This window comes from Lutra lutra, chromosome 3 (genome assembly GCF_902655055.1).
Source record: "Lutra lutra chromosome 3, mLutLut1.2, whole genome shotgun sequence".
NCBI classification, from domain to species: Eukaryota; Metazoa; Chordata; class Mammalia; order Carnivora; family Mustelidae; genus Lutra; species Lutra lutra.
Window position 1 is genome coordinate 88,032,501 of NC_062280.1, and position 18,162 is coordinate 88,050,662.

General features: G+C 38.6%; 1 protein-coding gene and 1 long non-coding RNA gene across 15 annotated transcripts in view; one reads left to right on the top strand and one right to left on the bottom strand.

Annotated features, from left to right (window-relative positions):
- GTDC1 (glycosyltransferase like domain containing 1) overlaps window positions 1-18,162 on the top strand; it is a 379,170-nt gene that overhangs the window by 342,775 nt on the left and 18,233 nt on the right. For 4 of the 13 annotated variants that reach the window (XM_047722448.1, XM_047722451.1, XM_047722453.1 and 1 more), the window contains 3 exons: window positions 2,417-2,487; window positions 3,192-3,283; window positions 8,472-10,838. In XM_047722448.1, the coding sequence (XP_047578404.1) occupies window positions 2,417-2,487; window positions 3,192-3,283; window positions 8,472-8,555 (247 nt within the window). In that variant the 3' untranslated portion in view covers window positions 8,556-10,838. Of the gene's footprint in view, window positions 1-2,416; window positions 2,488-3,191; window positions 3,284-6,262; window positions 6,886-8,471; window positions 10,839-18,162 lie in introns of those variants that run through there. The other 9 variants (XM_047722444.1, XM_047722445.1, XM_047722442.1 and 6 more) reach the window with 5 other exon arrangements.
- Window positions 10,041-18,128, bottom strand: LOC125095890 (uncharacterized). Of its 2 annotated transcripts, none has more exons than XR_007125984.1 (3): window positions 17,965-18,128; window positions 16,529-16,645; window positions 10,041-10,151 (listed from the first exon to the last, which is right to left on the bottom strand). It is a non-coding gene; the product is annotated as an uncharacterized LOC125095890 (long non-coding RNA). The 2 variants fall into 2 exon arrangements; XR_007125983.1 differs by having other exon boundaries at window positions 17,990-18,123.

Sequence of the window (18,162 nt, forward strand, 5' to 3'; positions counted from 1 at the left end):
AAGTGCTGTCGATAATTAGCAGTCTTCTGTTATTAGTAGACTCAGGTGTCACAACTGTGTCTCATCCTCATTACAGTAAAAAATTTCACCTATCAGATTCATTATTGCTAGATAATGCGACTGAGAGCCTTTGCAGGCCCTCCAGAAAAGTAATTCAGCCAAGCAAAATTATCAGCTAATTATATTTAGAATCAAAAGCCCAACAACTATTTGCAGATAAATTGTATGAATTGAAGTGAATAGATCTGAATATTAAGATTCATAGATTTAGCAGATGATTTGTTAATTGGAATAAAAAGGTCATTTGCTAGTCATTTTAACAATAGATCAATTGGAACCCTATTTATTATTTAACTGGTAGTGCATAAGAATTGAAATGGTGAATAATTGTATTATTGTTGTGAGATGATCATTTTCTTCAAAATAATAAAATACGAGAAACTTAGGGCAATGAATTTAGAAACTTCTTTAAAAATATTTTTTATATGGCCTATTTATATATTTTAAAACATACTTCTGATCTAAATAATCTATATAATGAGGCTTAGTATTTAACAAGTCAGAATTATACCAAAAATGGTGGCTGGTTTTGATTTTTTTTTTTTCTTGATGAATTAGAAATACATCCACAAATATAATTTGCAAATAAAAGTTGAAATCCAAAATCTGTAAGTTTTTCCTTCCTAAATCAAATAATGCCTTTCCTATCTCACTGTATTTTAATTAGCAGAGGTTTTGGAAGTGGCATGGTACGTGCTCATACGATGACTCAAAATGTAACTTGGCCTGCAGTTTTCTTTCGGGGAACAGAACACTCTAATTCAAATCCATTATTAAAAAGCAGATAACATGTGCACTTTCTGAAATGTCTGTGACTTCACTCTTTTGATTTTATGTAATTATAAGGGAATGTTCATATGTATTTACTTTTCGATTGGCACAGCATTTTAAAACTGAGTGTCTTCAGATAAAGTGCGTATTTTCTCTTGGTTCCTAAAGAACATCATTGGTTTATGTGCTTAAAACTTCAGTGAATGTTTTATAATGCAGGCGCAGCGCAGTTTAGAGCTGTGCTTGAGATAAGAATGTCTATGCAAGACTCGATGTATATAGAGAGAAATATATATTAGATATTCATTTGGGTTTTGAGATTAATAATTGGTAACTAGGTCTTGTACCACTTCACTGTATTATCTTGTAACTTCTATCAGTTCTCAAGCAAAACTTTGAACTCAGTATTTTTCCAAACTTTGCAGCTTGAAGTAAATACTTTTCATTTAAACTAATTTCAGTCAACGTAATAAAATAGGGAAAACATCACCCACTTAAAAACAGCTTAAATTTCATGTGCTTTGTCACTATAAACAAACAAGGTAAACATTGACATAACTTCAGATTATTGTTGGGTTTAAAAAAATCTGTAGTTCAAAATAAATTCTGCCTTTGGTCAACATTTTGGATGCAATTCAAAGTTTCTCATAAAATAAACATATTTTAAAGAGTGCTTTGAATTTCACTGTGTAATTTCTAGCCAACAGAAATTACAGTGGTCTCTTTAAGGTTTATTATATGTCAGATCAATAGCCATTATGCAGGGCTAACAACCCTTGAGATGCAATACCTTCCCTCTCCTTAACTCTTACTACTATGACAAGAAAAAAAAAAAAGCAAAAAAAAAAAAAAAACTTCTTATAGGTATCCCTTGAGGAAATCCTCTCAGAAAGTGAAACTTTCTTGTTTATTTCTTGTTTACTAATAAAAGTATTCTTTTCTGATAAACTGGGAAATGAGCCGAATTTTTGGCCAAGAAAGCGAAGTGTTCATTAAGGTAATCTTCATGAGAATTTTTCAGTAAAAGGGGGGATAGTTTTGCATTCTGCAAAATAACAAATTATTTTGAAGCATGAGCTTAAAATGAAAATGCCCCATCACAACAGATTGTAAATTTTTTTCTGATGCTTTTAAAAGTGCCTCGATCATTTCTGCGACTATAATGTTAAAGTTAAGTATTTGCTATTTATTTAAACATTTTTGAAAAATGAACATTCTGGAGCTTTGCAGCATTATTAAGAAAAGCTGTCCATACTTTACCATGTTGTTACATGTGTTTATCTGCTGATTATAAAATGTGTTAAACAGTATTTTAAAAACAACAAAAAAAATGCAGAGCTGCGCTTTGATTAATTCAGTGAACAAAACATATGCTGTTGGTTCTGTTCAATGAAATTCATATATGATCAATAAAATCTTTTAAAAGAGCAACTTTGGCTTTAAGGCTTGTACTGCCGACCGTGTTTCTCGCCCCAGCTAACTCAGGGCTCACACTGTTAACTTAGGCAAACAAAACCACTTTCTGGCTATGATAGTAATGTCTTTTTAATATTTTTTTTTTATCCCCGTTCTAAAATTCCTTTAGGTTGGAAGCTGTGTATTGTGGCTGTTACCCACTCTGTCCCAAAGATTTGGTTTATCCCGAAATATTTCCAGGTAGCTGCTTTACTGTACTTTCACCTTTGTGGAGATTTAATACATGATTCATGCTAAATTAGAAAGTTTGAAAATAAACTTAGGCAGGAGCAATTGTTTATTTTGCAAGTCAACATGTTAGTGTTAAGGCAAATTTTATGTGTTTTAATACATTAGAGTAAGCTTATATTTACCATCTGTTCTTTTAAGATAACAAAAAAGCAAGTTTTCAAATAGCATTCTTCATTGTTAGCATACACATCCCATAATGATGGATTTTTATAAGCAGGTCAGTGTTGCTGCAATTGCTTACAGATTTTTTTTAATGATATACACAGAGAAAAATCAAGGACTGGAAGTCACACCAAATTATTTAAACAATTGACTAGTTAATAATATGCAACTGTTGTTACAGGGTATATACGGCTATAGTACCAGTTCTTTGAAAAAAATTCTCATCACTAAATACATCACATATGCATTGTGTTACATTAGAATAATGTATTTTAATCACCCAAAGGAGATGTCTAAACAGCACAACTACACAGTCTTATTTAGCATTAAACATCCTTGTGAGCTGAGGTAACCTTATAAAATCATGCTTAAATAATGTAAAACACGAGGCAGCACAGAGCAATATGCATTTTTAATTAGTAAAGTGACTAATATCGAGTGTGTGCTTTGAGGTTTTTGTTTCATTAAAAATGTATCTGTTTTTCCTGCAGCTGAATATCTGTATTCTACACCTGAACAGCTTTCAAAAAGGCTCCAGAATTTCTGCAAGAGACCAGATATTGTAAGAAAACATCTTTATAAGGTAGATATTGAGGAGAGATTTACGTGGTATAAATGCCATATTGAAGTACAAAGAAAAATCTTTTAAAAAAAACATTTAATTAACATACTAATGTTTAAAGGAAACATGCTAGGGAGGGATATTAGTTGTTACACTAACAAGGATTAATTAAACTGGATGCCAGTTGTATTAACCTAGGTCTTATGAAATGCGTGCACTTAATGCACGGTACATGCTTTTTTTTTTTTAATTTATTGTTTTCTAAGATGACTGTCCTTTACATTTAGCCCCAAGAGGCTTATAAAAATGAACCTGGATTAATGTAACTCATTAGTTTAAAAGGAAGTAAAGGAAAGATTCCACAATTATACTAATGAGGATAAGCCTTTCTTCCCATCATAATGAAATCTTCAGGCCTCAAAAATTCAGGTGAATGACATTTGTGAAGTTTGGTGTTCATTTTTTGACGACTTTGAAGATGATTTTCAAGAACCAAATGTTTCCCTTGTCCAGTTTAATCAAATGACCTAAAAATCCTTGGTTTGTTCAGAATGAGACTTCCAGTCTCCTCCCTTGAATGGCAAAGGCAAAGGGAGAAATGGATGAAACAGCATCATCATGAAGTCCCCTCATTCATGATCTTTTTTTCTTGTTTGAATCAAGAATTTTACATTGTTGAAATCACAACACAAAGAGGCCCTGCTTAAAGTCTAAGTAATTGAACTGGGATAAATCTGCTTTACGACTTTGGAAGGTGGCTCTAGGCCATGAGTAATATACCTTTTTATATTCTTTGAATGTAGCATCTTCATTTTACATAAATTCAGTATAGTTTACAATCTAGCAGTTTTATAATCCAGTGTATTTTAATTTTCCTATGTTATGTATAACCTTCCTACATGAAATACAGTTTGCTGCCTTTTTTTCCTCTCCTTTTCCTTTTCATGGCCTAAAATACATATTTACATAGTGATACATCAAAACAGGACTTTGTTTCTACAGGAAATGGTTAAACTTCAAGAAAAAGGGAGAGAACCAAAAATGCAATTTAACACCCAATTTCAAGCTCATTATCTTTCATTGTCTATTAACTTGGCAATGGTTCAGAAGGTAGCTCATAATAGTTTAAAATGCTGACTGAACAGTTCCAGGCTCCAGTATTGCTCCTTGAGTCAATACAATTGTACCGAATATAGGGGAAGCTTCCCAGACAAAACAGCCTCCCAAGGTCTCCATCCACAACTCCTGATTTTGGAAGTTCAGTCGTGGTCTGCTTTATATAAAATGTTCCTCCAGTCGTTTTCCACGTCACTGGCCATCGGAAAGGGCAGACTGTGGAAATCGAAGAAATAGAATCAAAAGTATTTATGCAAATGGATTCCTTTTCTATCTATGACACAGAGATCTTTTCAGTGAGCTCACCATCAACTCGCTAATTCTGTTCTTCCCTCCTGGGGAATTTTGGGTGTAGTTTAGCTTGTTTTTTGTTTTTTGGGTTTTTTTTTTTTTTTTCAGTTTTATTGAGATAGAAGCGACAATGCGATGTCAGTTCACAACCTACCGCATAGTGACTTGACCTCCACATCTTGGGGCATGGTCACCCCCATAGGTTTAATTACCATCCGTCATCTCATAGAGATACAAAAAAAAAAAAGAAAAGAAAATGTTTTTTCCTTGAAGTACTTAGAATGATATTTCCACCATCAAAACATATTTAACTTTGCTTCAGTTTTTAACTTTGCTTCAGGTTAGGCCTCATGATCTCCGTTAGACTTTGTGGACAAATTTTTAACCATTTCAGAAGTTACTGCAACAAGTTGCCTTGAGTGACAAAAGAAAACCGGCATGTGGTTGAAATATTTTAATACAGCTACTCCGTAACATGGCCATAATTAGTTATTTTACAAACAAATACTGGAAAAACACGGAAACAATGTCAGCTTAGTGGTAATGCTGTCACTCATTCCAGATTGTTCCTCGTCCAGCTTAAAGATCACTTATGCCTTAAATGTTATTTCCTATTACTGCTTTTTACATATGTTTTTGGTCTGTACATCCTAAAGTGCTCCATCTCAGAGTTTTATAAATTAGAACTTTATACATCAGCATTTATAAGAATTCATATGTATGATTCTTTTTTTATGTCTTTTCTACTGTGGATTTTTTTCTTATAAATCTGTTACACACTTTTCAGATGTGTCCTCGTGTAAATCCTGATATTTTGTCTAAAGATTAGTCTTAAAATTAATAAATTAGTCTAAGAATTATAAGTAGTCAAGCTTTAGGATGCATTTGTCAGGAGAAACTGATAAAAACCACAAAGAAGGACCACAGATTTAGTTTGGTTACTGTAATGGGACTTAGAACCAAAACAGAAAAAGAATGCCTTCTAAAACTTTATAATTAAGAATATAATAAGCTATAGTATTTTTCAACCTTATGTTTTCTAAATATACACATTTTCAGGTAACCATTTGCTTTCACTAAATACAAGAAAATTATTCCCCCCAAGGCAGTATTTTCCTTACTTTTCTTATGCAATGGAAGAGTCTTTTGTGTGTACAGTTAAAGAGAATGTTGGGGTTTTTTTTAGACTTATTCCATTGGACAGTGCTGTTTTGCTTTTATAAAACATATGCTTCTAAGATCTAAAAGGATAGAATGTCACTGAATTCTTTAATTTGCTCCTTTTACATTTTTACACCTTACTCTCTTTTTTTGTCAAAAGTTTACATTTTAAAATCATCTCAACTGCTTTTCACATAGGGTTCACTTTAGGATAGGATTTTTCATATGGATTCACACTTAGAAATTTAATGACTAGAATAAGGCTACTAACACTTGGCTTTCTTCTCACATGAGACATTATACTTTCAATATGAGTGAGAGTTTGGGGGCTATAACTTGAAGCAGGATTTGAAACAGAATGCTAGTAACTGAAAAGCAGAAACAGAATTGGATACTTTTTTTTTTTTCTTAAAGTGACTTTTTCTACTACAGAACACTGTTGCCGGTGACTTCTCACCTGAAATGGTTTCAGATTTGAAATGTTTAAATTCCTCACATGCATGCAAGTATGTTCTCCCTCACTCTTTTCCCTCTATCAATTTCTCTCTCACACAAACACACAGACATACACAAACTTTTCTTAAGATCTTTCTTAAGAGAAATCCAATGCATGCAGAAATTAAATGTTTCTTAATTATTTTAAGAATCTAAAACCATTTTTCTTAATTAAAAAAAAAAACTAAACATTTCTTTTAAAAGTTTACATCTAAGTTTAGTCATTGACTGCAGCTTTCTCGTACTTTCAGGACACTTCCTTTTCCAAGGAGGTCAGACACATTGGCCACATACTTGTCACACAGATTAAAAATAGGTTTCATTTCATCCACGATAGAGAGCTTTCTGTGACTCCCAAACATAACTTAAACACACAGTTCTAGAAGTAACTGTAAAATAATTAGCCAAGTATTGACTTCTTACGCCCACAATGCTTTTCCCTTTACAACCCAAATAAGTCTAATACCATGAAATTGTATTTTTGCCTCATTTTTACTATGTGAATTTACTTACTGAAAATTCCCAACAACTTTTTTGGGATCAGTGCCTTGTGTTTTTACAGATTTCTCATTATATTTTATATTTATATTATATTTTATTTATATTTTATATATTATATATATAAATATTATATATATTATATATATTATATTATATTTATATTTTATATTTATATTATATTTTAAAATGCTTTAGAGAAAAAATTATGGACATTTACCTTGTTACCAGATTGAAAAGAGCACAGGGCACAAACAGGGCACTTGGGTAAAATAAATACCACCCAGAGAAATGGGATAGATCTTCATTCCCATCCTATTTCTCATTTCCTTTTCTTTACAAATTGTGCGATATTTTGTATGCAAAAAGAGATGCATTCTCGCTTGTACTTTCCGAGAGTGACCTGTAATTTCTTGAGATTTTTCAGCTGATAGTTGCTGATTTTTATTCTGTTCTCCTCTTCAAGCTCTGCAACATTCTAGAAACTTCTATAACCTGGTCTTAATTGGAGGAGAGAAGAATTTTCAGATTTCTGCCTCAAAATGATTCCAAACAATGATTAAGCTTACAGTTCAGATTCAGTGCCCAGAAAAGCCATTTGTGGCTGTCTTAATTATATCAGGCTCTATCTCCCTGAACCACAGCCATGCCACTCTAAGTTTCCTTCAAGACACTGGTCACTTTATAGTCCCCTTTTAATTTGAGATTGTATTCCAGATGTCAGTAAGGTGTTGCTCACTTGTATTAACACTCCTCCAAAATCATGACTCTTTTTCCTTAAAAATGAAAACTTAAAAGCTGGTGACATTTTTAGAACTTCTAAAAATCTCTCAACTGCACCAGCACAATTTCAGGCAACTTCTCAATCTCTCTCCCTCCCTCTCTCCCTCCTCCCTGGTCTTCTCCCTCTCTCTGTCTTCACTCCCTCCCTTGATTTTATTTGGCTTGTTTGTCCTTTGATTTGTCTAAACAAAATAAAAGCAAAAAACCTTTAGCACAATGGAAAGACTTGGGGTGATCAAGATCACTTAGAGGTTTTGGCGTCTCGTCCTCCTCTGCTACTCATTTGCAGCCTGGTTCTAGGTGAATCTCTCTATATGATTCATCTGTTAACTTGGAGGAATTTTTTTTTTCCCCTAAATTCTTAATAGCATTTTCCCCCTGAGGTACTGCTATAATGAAATAATAAATATAAACTTGTTTGTAAACTCGAAGGGCTTTATATATTTCACATAACAGTAATGGCATTTCTCTTGTGCCTTAACCACTTAAAAGTGAAATTCACATCAGCAAATGCATGGGTTAGGAGTGTTGTCTATCTTGTGTTTATAAAAGTTAAAAGTTGGATTATAAACTTTGAATACCCGTCATCCATAACACAAACCAGGAAATATGTGTGCAGCGGAATGCGCCCATTTGCGAAAAATCGGGAGCTTTCCCCTACGGTTGAAAAGACAGTTCCACTTTAAACCAATCAGAAACTGGGATTTCCTGAGTTGATGAAACTCGAGAACCATTTACTTGGTGGCTTTTTGATATCTAATTGACGTAAGTTATGCAAATGTGCAATATGAATTTTGAGCATACTTTCGTCTTTCGGTTGTTAATGCTTCTTCATTGCTTTCTCTTCTCTCCCTCCCCCTCACAGGGTGAAATGACTCCTTTTTCTTGGGCAGCCCTACATGGTAAATTCAGGTCTCTGCTTACAACAGAACCTAGGGAAGATTTGTGACAGATGGGGCTAAGTCACAAACTTGCAGCCTAAGGCAGAATCTGTAGAACTTTCCAGAGTGTGCCCATATTTACCTGATCAGAGAGAAAAGAAAATCTGCAGAGGAAGCTGAGCCTGGCTGCTTGTCATAGCTGACACAGAGCCATCTGCCACAAACCTGTGGCGGCTTCAGATCTCCCATCCCTGCCACCACCCCAACTCAAATTAAATACAGATTCCTAGAGACGTTATGATGGTTACACATGTCCTCGGCATCACATGGAGGAGACTGTTCAAAAAAAAATATGTGGCCTGTTGTATAACCGCACTCATGTATCCCATATGTGGTGCCACATTGAATTTCCGGTTGAATCCGTTTTTATCCTTTGTACTGGATGACATGGTGCCTGAATTCTTTCTTTTTGCCGACACGATGGCAGCCAAACTGCAGCTTCAAAAGCTCGCGCTTGGCTGTGTTTCTACCTAGGTTGCCAGGTTATCATCGGAGCCTTCTTGTGTCCTCAAAGGGCCACAGGGTCTGAACGGGGGATCAGGATGCTACCAGACTAATTGGGCAGCCATCTCAGAATTGTCTGTGGGCAAAGGGCTGCTTTAGCACTTTTATTTTAGCAAATTAATGACTCTCTGGCACAGGGGTTTTTAAGTGAAGGTATTAATAAGGGGTCTGGCAGGTATTCCCATGATTCACAGAGTTACATTTGCATTCAATTTATTTTAAAGTTGCGAGATAAACAGCTGTAATTTAGACAAACATGGGAAACACACTAAGTGGGGCCATCTTGCCCATAAAATGAACACTGAGATACTTGTTTTAATTTTTTTTTCCCTGAGTTGAAAACAGAGAAATCAAAATACTTCTACTAAAACAGTCATTTTGGTAGAAATATTCCTCAAAAATATTTGCATCCAGCTACAAATAAAATCTTTTCAAGATAAATCGCTTATGATTCCAATAGTCAAGCTGCTGTATTTGTTGATATAAAGATGTTTTGAACGGCTAGATTGTAAAATAAATTTTTAATAAAGTGCCTACTGCAACTTTTAATTAGCATATCTCATTTATGTGTAAAGAGTGTACATCTATCTGTATGTTTCTCGCTGAACACTTTCCTTGTGTCAGAGACAACGAATACAATTGTTTCTTTTCCGGATGTACAGGGATCTGTTTTGCAAATGTTTGTAAGATATTATGACATTTCCAAGATTTTCTTTGCATTCTGGAAAGCAGGAGGTAAACATTTGTAGTCATTAAGGTAAAGTCTGTTGATAAACCATCTTCTGTTTACTGACAGGTAAATTGTAACTTTCCTAGCTTTTGAAAAGAGTAACTTTTATACACTGCAGAGTGAGGAACAGCCAGGGAGCAGAGGGTAGACAAGCGCCACGTGTGGCCTTCTGACTTCTAGAACGATTGAGTGGTCTAGCAGGCATCCGAGACAGAGCAGGCGATGATTCAGAAGTCCGGTAGGGCCCATTTGACAGGTAGCAAAATAGTCAGCAGGAAGGAGATCAAGGTCCGGGAGCCAGAGAGAGCCCTCAGGATAGCATCAGTCTTGCAGATCAAAGAAGGCAGGAGGAATTCAGAATCCATCAGGCCTGGGAACGGAAAAGCAGGAAGAGTGAGAAGCAGAAACAGCAAGCCCGATCTTTGCAGATAGTCCTCTCCCTGACCTGTGTGAGATCCTTAACACATGGTGGGACATCACAGCACTGGCTTCAAGTCCTATCCGTTGTGGGGAAGTCACTGAACAAATTACCTCCTCACCCAAAAAAATTATTTTTTGGGGCTCCGGGATTATTTCGGTCTGAGACTGGGGAACTCGGAATCTATCAGGTGTGCTCCTTTTGAGTGTAAAAGTTAAGGTATAAATATGCCTAAGAGGTTCTTACACTTTGGGCAGGGTTTATCATCTAATGAGATGAACTAGACCAGTAAATTTGCTTCAGTCAGAAGGATGCCATGTCACAGTGATGTCTTCTCAAAATACTTAAGTATAATCTCAACAGCCAAGAAACAATGGTTTAGTTTACTGTGTTTTACTGTCATGAAAATAATGGGTTCCCATTTTATAGTAGACATAGTTGAAAGTTACCTGTGTCTGGAGGGTTTTTCCCCCTGTACCCATAAATACAAATCAGCTTTTGTCTTTAGCTGTAACCCAGGATCACTTCTAGAATAAAAATTTACATTAAAGTTATCATTTCTTAAAACAATGCTGTCAGACTTGGTATTAGTGCATATAAACAATAAAAAGTTTTGTAAATGTGTAATTCTTAACATTTGAAAACTTGAAGTGTTTGTGCATCTGTGTGTCCACGTGTGTTGTGTGCTTCTCAAATCCATGATGTGGTGGGATGGGGTATTGCTAAGTTAACCCATATTTCAGGGAGGTCACAGGATAATTGCGAATACAAGTTGATTTTTTAATTCCTATTTCCCTTACTTTGAGTAAAGAGATTGAATGCTCCCATTATTTCTTATTTTGAGTATGTTGTTGGAAATTTCGATCTTTCTTTTTTGAAACATTCAGTTCTGTTCACTCTTTTCAAATAAATCACTAAGCCAATTTCAAGTTTAAATATCTTTCAAAGTCTGCTCATTATCAAGACCTTGGTACAGTGTCCAGGATGCCTGCCATGAACTTACCCAATCTGTGTTTCTGGCTAGGTGTTTCTGTACTAAACAGCAGAGCACCTAGCTCTTAAGCTATTCATTTATATCATGTTGATCAGGTCAAAAGACCTCTCTCAAAAAAGCCTGGGGTTTAATAAGCATCCTTCAGATATGGCTAGGTTTAAGTGCCCTGTTCGGGCTCTCAGATGCTCAGTCATGCCATATAAAGATGGCAGCAGAATCAGTAAGTCGATGAAAACTCACAGCCATAGAGGACTACACAGATTCATTTCAACACCTTGAAATGCATCTGGAAGCAAAGATTTCATTTTATGTTGAAGGTGTTAATTATATTTGATATTTTTAAAAGTAAAATCTGTTTTTGAGAAAGCATCTGCTACCCAGAAATATTATGAGCCACAATAAAATTTTCAGTTAAGTCTCAAGATACTTTCTGTGGATGATAGAATCGGTTTTCAACTGATAGCCCGTGCTGTCTTTTAATGTTGATATATTCCATGAGTTTTATTCTTCTATTGGCTGTTGACAAGTATCACCCTAAGTGCCTTTCTGTTTCAGTGGAAAATTGGGTGGCCTTTAATATCAGATTTTATGTTTAACAATGAAGAGAGTATATTATAAACCACTGACATGTTTCATTTTAAAATGGGAACTGAGATTACAGGACAACTAAAGATTCCATAATACACTCTCCCTTCAGAGCCGTTCATTAAAATGTAACTGGGAAAGTTTAAAAACATTCAAACAATTCTACGTGCAGCTCAAAGCTGTGTATATTGTTGATTAAAATATAACAACAACAAAACCACAGGGATTTACACCAAACGTACAATAACTGTTAAGTCAGAGGAGTGATGGTACAAAGCACAGACATGTACAGGGAGAGGAACATTGACTCGGTAGCTAGTGGCTTATTTCTGAAGTTGGGTCATAGTATCCAAAGGCTATTCATACTTTTTATGACTTTTTGTGTGTCTTGAATGTTCTCACTGGATATGCCTTCTAATGGGAGCTATTAATACTTCGGCTAGTTTTACTACCATGCCTTCCTTAACATTTTTTGACTCTAAACCATTGATCCAGTCAGAAAACCATTTCCCTTCAGACAGTGGAAGAAATTGCCCTAACTGCCAGTTTTGCATGAGAAGACTTTCCTTCCCTTACCAGGAGCCAGGGACTTAACCTTGATTCTGAAACAAATCATACTTTGAAGAAGTCTGACGTGATGGTCCATGGGTCCCTTTTTCCTGGGGCTGCTGACCACCATTCCTCACTAATTCCTGTAATGTTACAAACTCAACATGGAAAACCATAGTTCTATAAACCCCCTTTTGAAAGATAATGAGAAGAAGATAAAGGAAGATGTTACATGAGCCAATCTTCACATCTTGGAAAATTCAGAGGTGTGTGGTAGAGAACAGAGTTATCTGAGCTCCCAACCACACTAGCCATCTCCCACAGTAGTGCCTGTTCCTTTTTCTCTTCAAGACAGGGTCAATTATGGACTCTATCCTTTCTTGCAATCCATGAGAAGGAGCTCTCCTTCATGCCTTTAGAATTAATTCCCTCACTGCATATGAGGTACATATGGCTTCGGAGAACAGGATCCTCATTCACCCTACAGCCCATTTTCCTACAATGGAATTTGGGGTTAGTTCTTCAGGGATCCTCCCATTCTCATTACCTCCCATTACCTCATTACCTGTTGCAGCTCTATGGTTATGAGTTTCAACCCTAAGACAGGTTCATAATTATTCTCATAAATTTTACAAGGAACTGATGATTCGTGGGAGATGATTTAAGATGCTTATGTTACTCTCCTATCAATTACTGCATTTAAATAAGCAGACCTAAGGTAGTATGCCAGAAGTGATTTCTGGGAATACTTGTGTGATACCTTTCTCCAGGAATGTGAAGTCCTTTATATTTGAAATTTTAATATTTCCAATATCATTTCACAAATGAGAAAATCAAGGGGTCATAAATAATGGCATATTTAGGAGCCGGACTATGTTGTAGAAACAGAGATTTTTTTGTATAAGCCTTCCACCATATGGGATGGTGTCATTATCACCTATGTGTCTTTCAGGAAGCACGAGGGTCAGTGTGCATGACAGTTGGACCCCTAGGCAAGAGAGTGCAGAGGGTAGCAGGGGGCTGCTTTGTGGCCCACATGGTTGGTCTTAAAAGAGGCATGAGAGATCATATAGTGAGGCCAATGTATTCAGCATCTTTATTATTACTATTACTGTGGCTCTGGGAAGGCATTTATCCTCGACATCCATCATAGGCCTGTCTGTCCCTGTGATCTTTACACTCAGATGCATTTATATATTTAAGGCAACTGTCCTGGCCCTCCTGGTAAGCATTTGTTTTTGAAACCTGTGGGGAAACTGAAGCCCTTAGAAGCTGAGTTGCTAAGGGTCCTGAAGTGGTAGAGGCAGGTCTAGAACAACCATATGCAGAGGGCTGTGGTCAATCCAGTTGGCCAAGACCATCCCTTAAAGGAGGCGTAAGGGGCAAATCTCTTTCTCCATCTTTTTCCCCTCAATCCTCCTCCCACTTCTCTTACTAGCAGAATGAACATGGATTAATAAGTTGCCAGTACCTTTCTATAGATTTGTTTCATGTTACTTGTGGATGCATTTGAATTCTAAGAGGCCACAAAGGAGGAATGTGCAAGAATTCATTCCTAGTACTAAAATTTCAAACTCTGCAGCACACACGAAACTTCTGGACAGCTGAGCCTTCTCTATTGCCTTTCACATCATATAACAATGAAGTTACTTATCCACATAGATAGAAGGCTGGCCCTTCATCCAGAGGCAGCCCGCACGATCTCACCTGGTGGCAAAGGCCTAGGACAGAGGGAGCAGGTGGCATGGGTGACTGAAGCACCTTTAATTGTGCAGCAAAGGGAATGCTCCCTCTCATCTCAAACAGATAACCCAGAAATTACATCCTGAATCTTATTTCCCCAGAAAGAAAAGGAAGGGGAGGGATAACTTAAAAAGAAGATACTTCTAATATGGTATTAGACTGTAATTCATAGGGAAATTTATGCCTGAGATATGAATTTCTGAAAATAGGGTGTTTTTCTTTTAAAGGGAAACACTGACACATCCTTAATTATAGAGTAATAAATACCAATGGTATATTATCTTCTGATATTTCCTTACACAGATATCAAAGCAGGCAGCTGTTTTTGAAAACTGATAATCAAGTACAATATAAGTATATTACATCTTGTACTTACAACATACCCTTCAACTAAGCAACCTCCTGGAGCACTCAACAGTGAGAACCAGAGCTGCTTATAGTAGAAGCCCAACTGAACAAATTAGCCTTGAATTGTAACTTAAGAATCATAGTCAAACCGAAATGCCTGTCCTTGCCAGGAAAGGCATTCCAAAGGCAAAGAGCATGCCAAGTAAAAAGGCTTTGCTTCAGGATTATGGAGGCAGTTCTCAAAAGCCAGCATAACTTAATGATCAATCAGAAAAATATAGAGCAGTAACTACACAACTGAAGGATACATAAAAATTGTACAAAGCATTAATAGTGAATGGGGAGGTAGAATGGGATTTTAACAGAACGTTTTACGCTCTCAGAAAGCTCTATTTATTGCTTTCAATCCGGGCAGCAAAAGAAAGACAAACATGGTCAAAGAAAAGTACGTGGACAAATGTGGGGGGTAGGAAAGGAAATGAAGGTTAAACAAGGCCAATATGATTCAGAATGAAAGGGAGGGAGGAAAGTATAAGGAGCCAGCTGCAATTACTAAATGTTACATTAAGAAGAGCTGAAATTGAGAGAGGGAGGTCTGGGTATTTTACTAAGTGGATTAATGTCCTCTTCTTTGGGTGTCTGAAGTTGCAGATTTTAATTTATTTGGTGCAGGGTTTTATTGTGAAATTCCTAATGGGATGGAGGGATAAATAGGGACAATTATAAACAGTCAGAAAGTAGAAAGGGGGAACATAAAATACCTCTTTATAAATTTAACTAAAATAAATACAGGGTTTGAAGCTATGGACAGAGGTAAATAACCAATAAAATACTTAGTTCATTATGATAGAACTTAAAGGAAAATGAGAGGTACATAACAACAACAACAACAACAAAAAACCCAAAAAGACAAAAACATCCATAAAGATGCGTCAAGCCAAGGATTTTGAGTGACTTAGGGGCTAGTTTATTGCTGCTCTCCTTTCTCCACCCATTTAAAAAAATAAATCATAACTCTGGCATTTAGAAAACTAGTCATGAACATCATTTATTAATATAAGCTTAATCCCGTGCTATTCTTCGGTGGGTGGTAAAAACATGAACTAACAACAACTGGCCTAAAACAGGATGATTCTCTCCAATCCTGGGTAGCTCTAAGGAAAGAGAAACTCCAAATAGGCTCTTTCACCTTCCTTATTTTACTGAAGGAGAAAGTAAAGAAGTGGGGAGGGCAGAGCCAAATCAGAGGACAAGAAGCTTGCAGGAGATTTTTAAAGTTTTCCTAAATAGGTATCAGAAGAAGCGATGGGTTTGGAACCTAGTGTGATTTATATCCATTTATTAATCTGCTAATCTACTACCGTTTGTGGGGAAGGTGGGAAATAAGGAAGGCTTTCTGCCTTCTACAACGGAGGAGACCGAGGCAGAGACTTAATCATGTCATACTGCGTGAGTGTAACACTGCTGTCATGTGGCTGGCCACCGGTCCACAAAGGTTCTGGGTTCAAGAACACATCTGCCCAGCCAATAACATTAGCCAATAACATTTCATTTCAATTGAAAATATGGATCAGCAGGTATTTGAGAATTACTGACGTTCAGGTATTAATCTTGAATGCAAATGCAGATAGCATTATTTAGGGTGTGGGCAAATCACTGCAGCCACAGGAAAAGGCACTTTGAAAAAATTTTTATAAAATGCTGTACGGAAAATGACGGTGAAAAATACAAATGAAAAATGGGAAAATATCATCTACAAAGAGGAAGATGTGTAAAAGGACTAAACAAGGTGGCCTTGTTGCCTTCCACTTGCTGCATCAATTCTATCGGTAAACAGATTACTTGCAAAGAGGCGAAGTCTTCCATTTCTAAAGCTGACCTAGCAACGAGAAGGAGAAAACACAGAAGAGGACATTGCAGAGTGGCTCAGGGTGACCCTCAAAGGTCATTTAACTCTAGGGTTAAAAATGAGGGTGCCAAACTAGAGGTTTGTGAACACTTCTCCATCTATGATGAATTCAGAATATCGTGGAGGTGAAACGCTGTCTTAAATCCCAGGGACAGGGTGTTTTGTGATCACAGTGAAGAGGAAAGTCATCAAAGCACACACCTTTTTCCTTTTTCCTCTTGAGCTGCAGAGCTCTGGTGAGGAACTTGTGCTCTCTGGTGCTGGCTGCTATGTTCCCTGGCTTTCAGTCGGCTTGGCTTTTCCCCTGGAGTTCTGATGCTGTGATAACAGGCCAGAAAAAAAAGGAAAGAAAGGAAAGAAAGGAAGAAAGAGAAAGAAAGAAAGAAGAAAGAAAGAGAAAGAAAGAAAGAAAGAAAGAAAGAAAGAAGAAAGAAAGGAAGGAAGGAAGGAAAGAAAAATCTACAAAACTGAAAAACAAAATGTGTGTGTGCCCCGCGCGTGTGTCTGTGTGCACGCGCACGTGCACGATGAGATTTCACTGAAGATAAAGAATTGCAACACTCTAAGCACCAAATTTTAAAACTTAAAAAGTATGAGTAATGGAGTTCTGAAGAAGCAAAATGTGCTGGAGCAGAATATTTATAGTCCCTTTTTTTGTGAGAGGTTCCCCAGACCGCTGGGTGCATCAGCAAACTGTCCTCCTACTGGAGCGTGCAGCTGCGATTTGGCCCCAGGCACCACCTACCCAGAGTCACTACCTAATGCATTTTACATTTGCACAGATAATAAAAGAGAGAGGGGCGGGGGGGGGGGGGAGAAGAAGAAGAAGAAGTCTGAAAAGGGGCCATTTTCCCCCTCAGCGTTGTGTGTTTCCTTTTGTCGCGGCCGTCAGCTGACACATGGAAAATGTGGTGTACGGTTTTGCTTGCCTTTAATCTGTAATTAAGGATTCCTTGTCTGGGGCTTGCTACCTCTCCTCGCCTTCCGTCCCTGCCTCTCGGGTCTTCCGCTCTTGGTCGGGTCTGGCCCCGCGCCGCCGGCGGGGGGCTCGAGGTGGCGCGGCAGGACGCAGGGGCCTCGGCCCGGCCCTGCGCTCGCCTGCCGGAGAGCACGCACCCCCGCGCCCCGCCCCGTCCGGTCGCGATCCCCCGGCGAGCCAGCGCCCGGCGTCGGGGCAGCTGCGCCCGGGCTGCCCGGAGCTGGCAAGGACCTCCAGCGGGGGCCCTGGAAACCTCGGCGGGCGCTTCGCCGCCGCCCTCGCCGCTCGTCCTCTCCCCCGCGCTGTGGCGCCTTCGCGACCGGCGAGCCCGAGGTCCGGTGCGCCACGGCCCCCTTGACGCCCTGCTCGGCGCCGTCCGGAGCAGGCGGAGGGTGCCCTCCTCCTCTCCTGGCGGGAGAAAAGGGAGCGAGAGAGGGACGGCGGGGTCACAGAGTCCTAGCGGAGCCCGCTCTGCGGCGGAGCGCGCGGAGCCGAGAGTCGGAGGAGCCCCGAGGCCGAGGGGCTCGTCCGAGGCTGCGGGGCCGAGCGAGCCCCGGGCGGCGGCCGCGCTCGCGCTCACGCTCGCGCCCACACTAGCGGGACTCGCTCGCCGCCCCGCCTGGCGCGCGCACTGGCACGCACCCACACTGGCACGCACCCCGCCACGCGCGCTCCACACTCACGCGCTGCCACGCACACGCGCCGCGTGGCCCACGGCTGCCCTGGCTCGCGTGCGCAGGGCCGGAATCTTCCCTGTAGGGCCCCCGGGAAGGCGGCGCAGCCCGGGCGGGGCACAACTCTCCCAGTTGTCTAAGTGTTTTACTGAACTGGGTTCCCGGAGTCCGCAGGTCTGTCA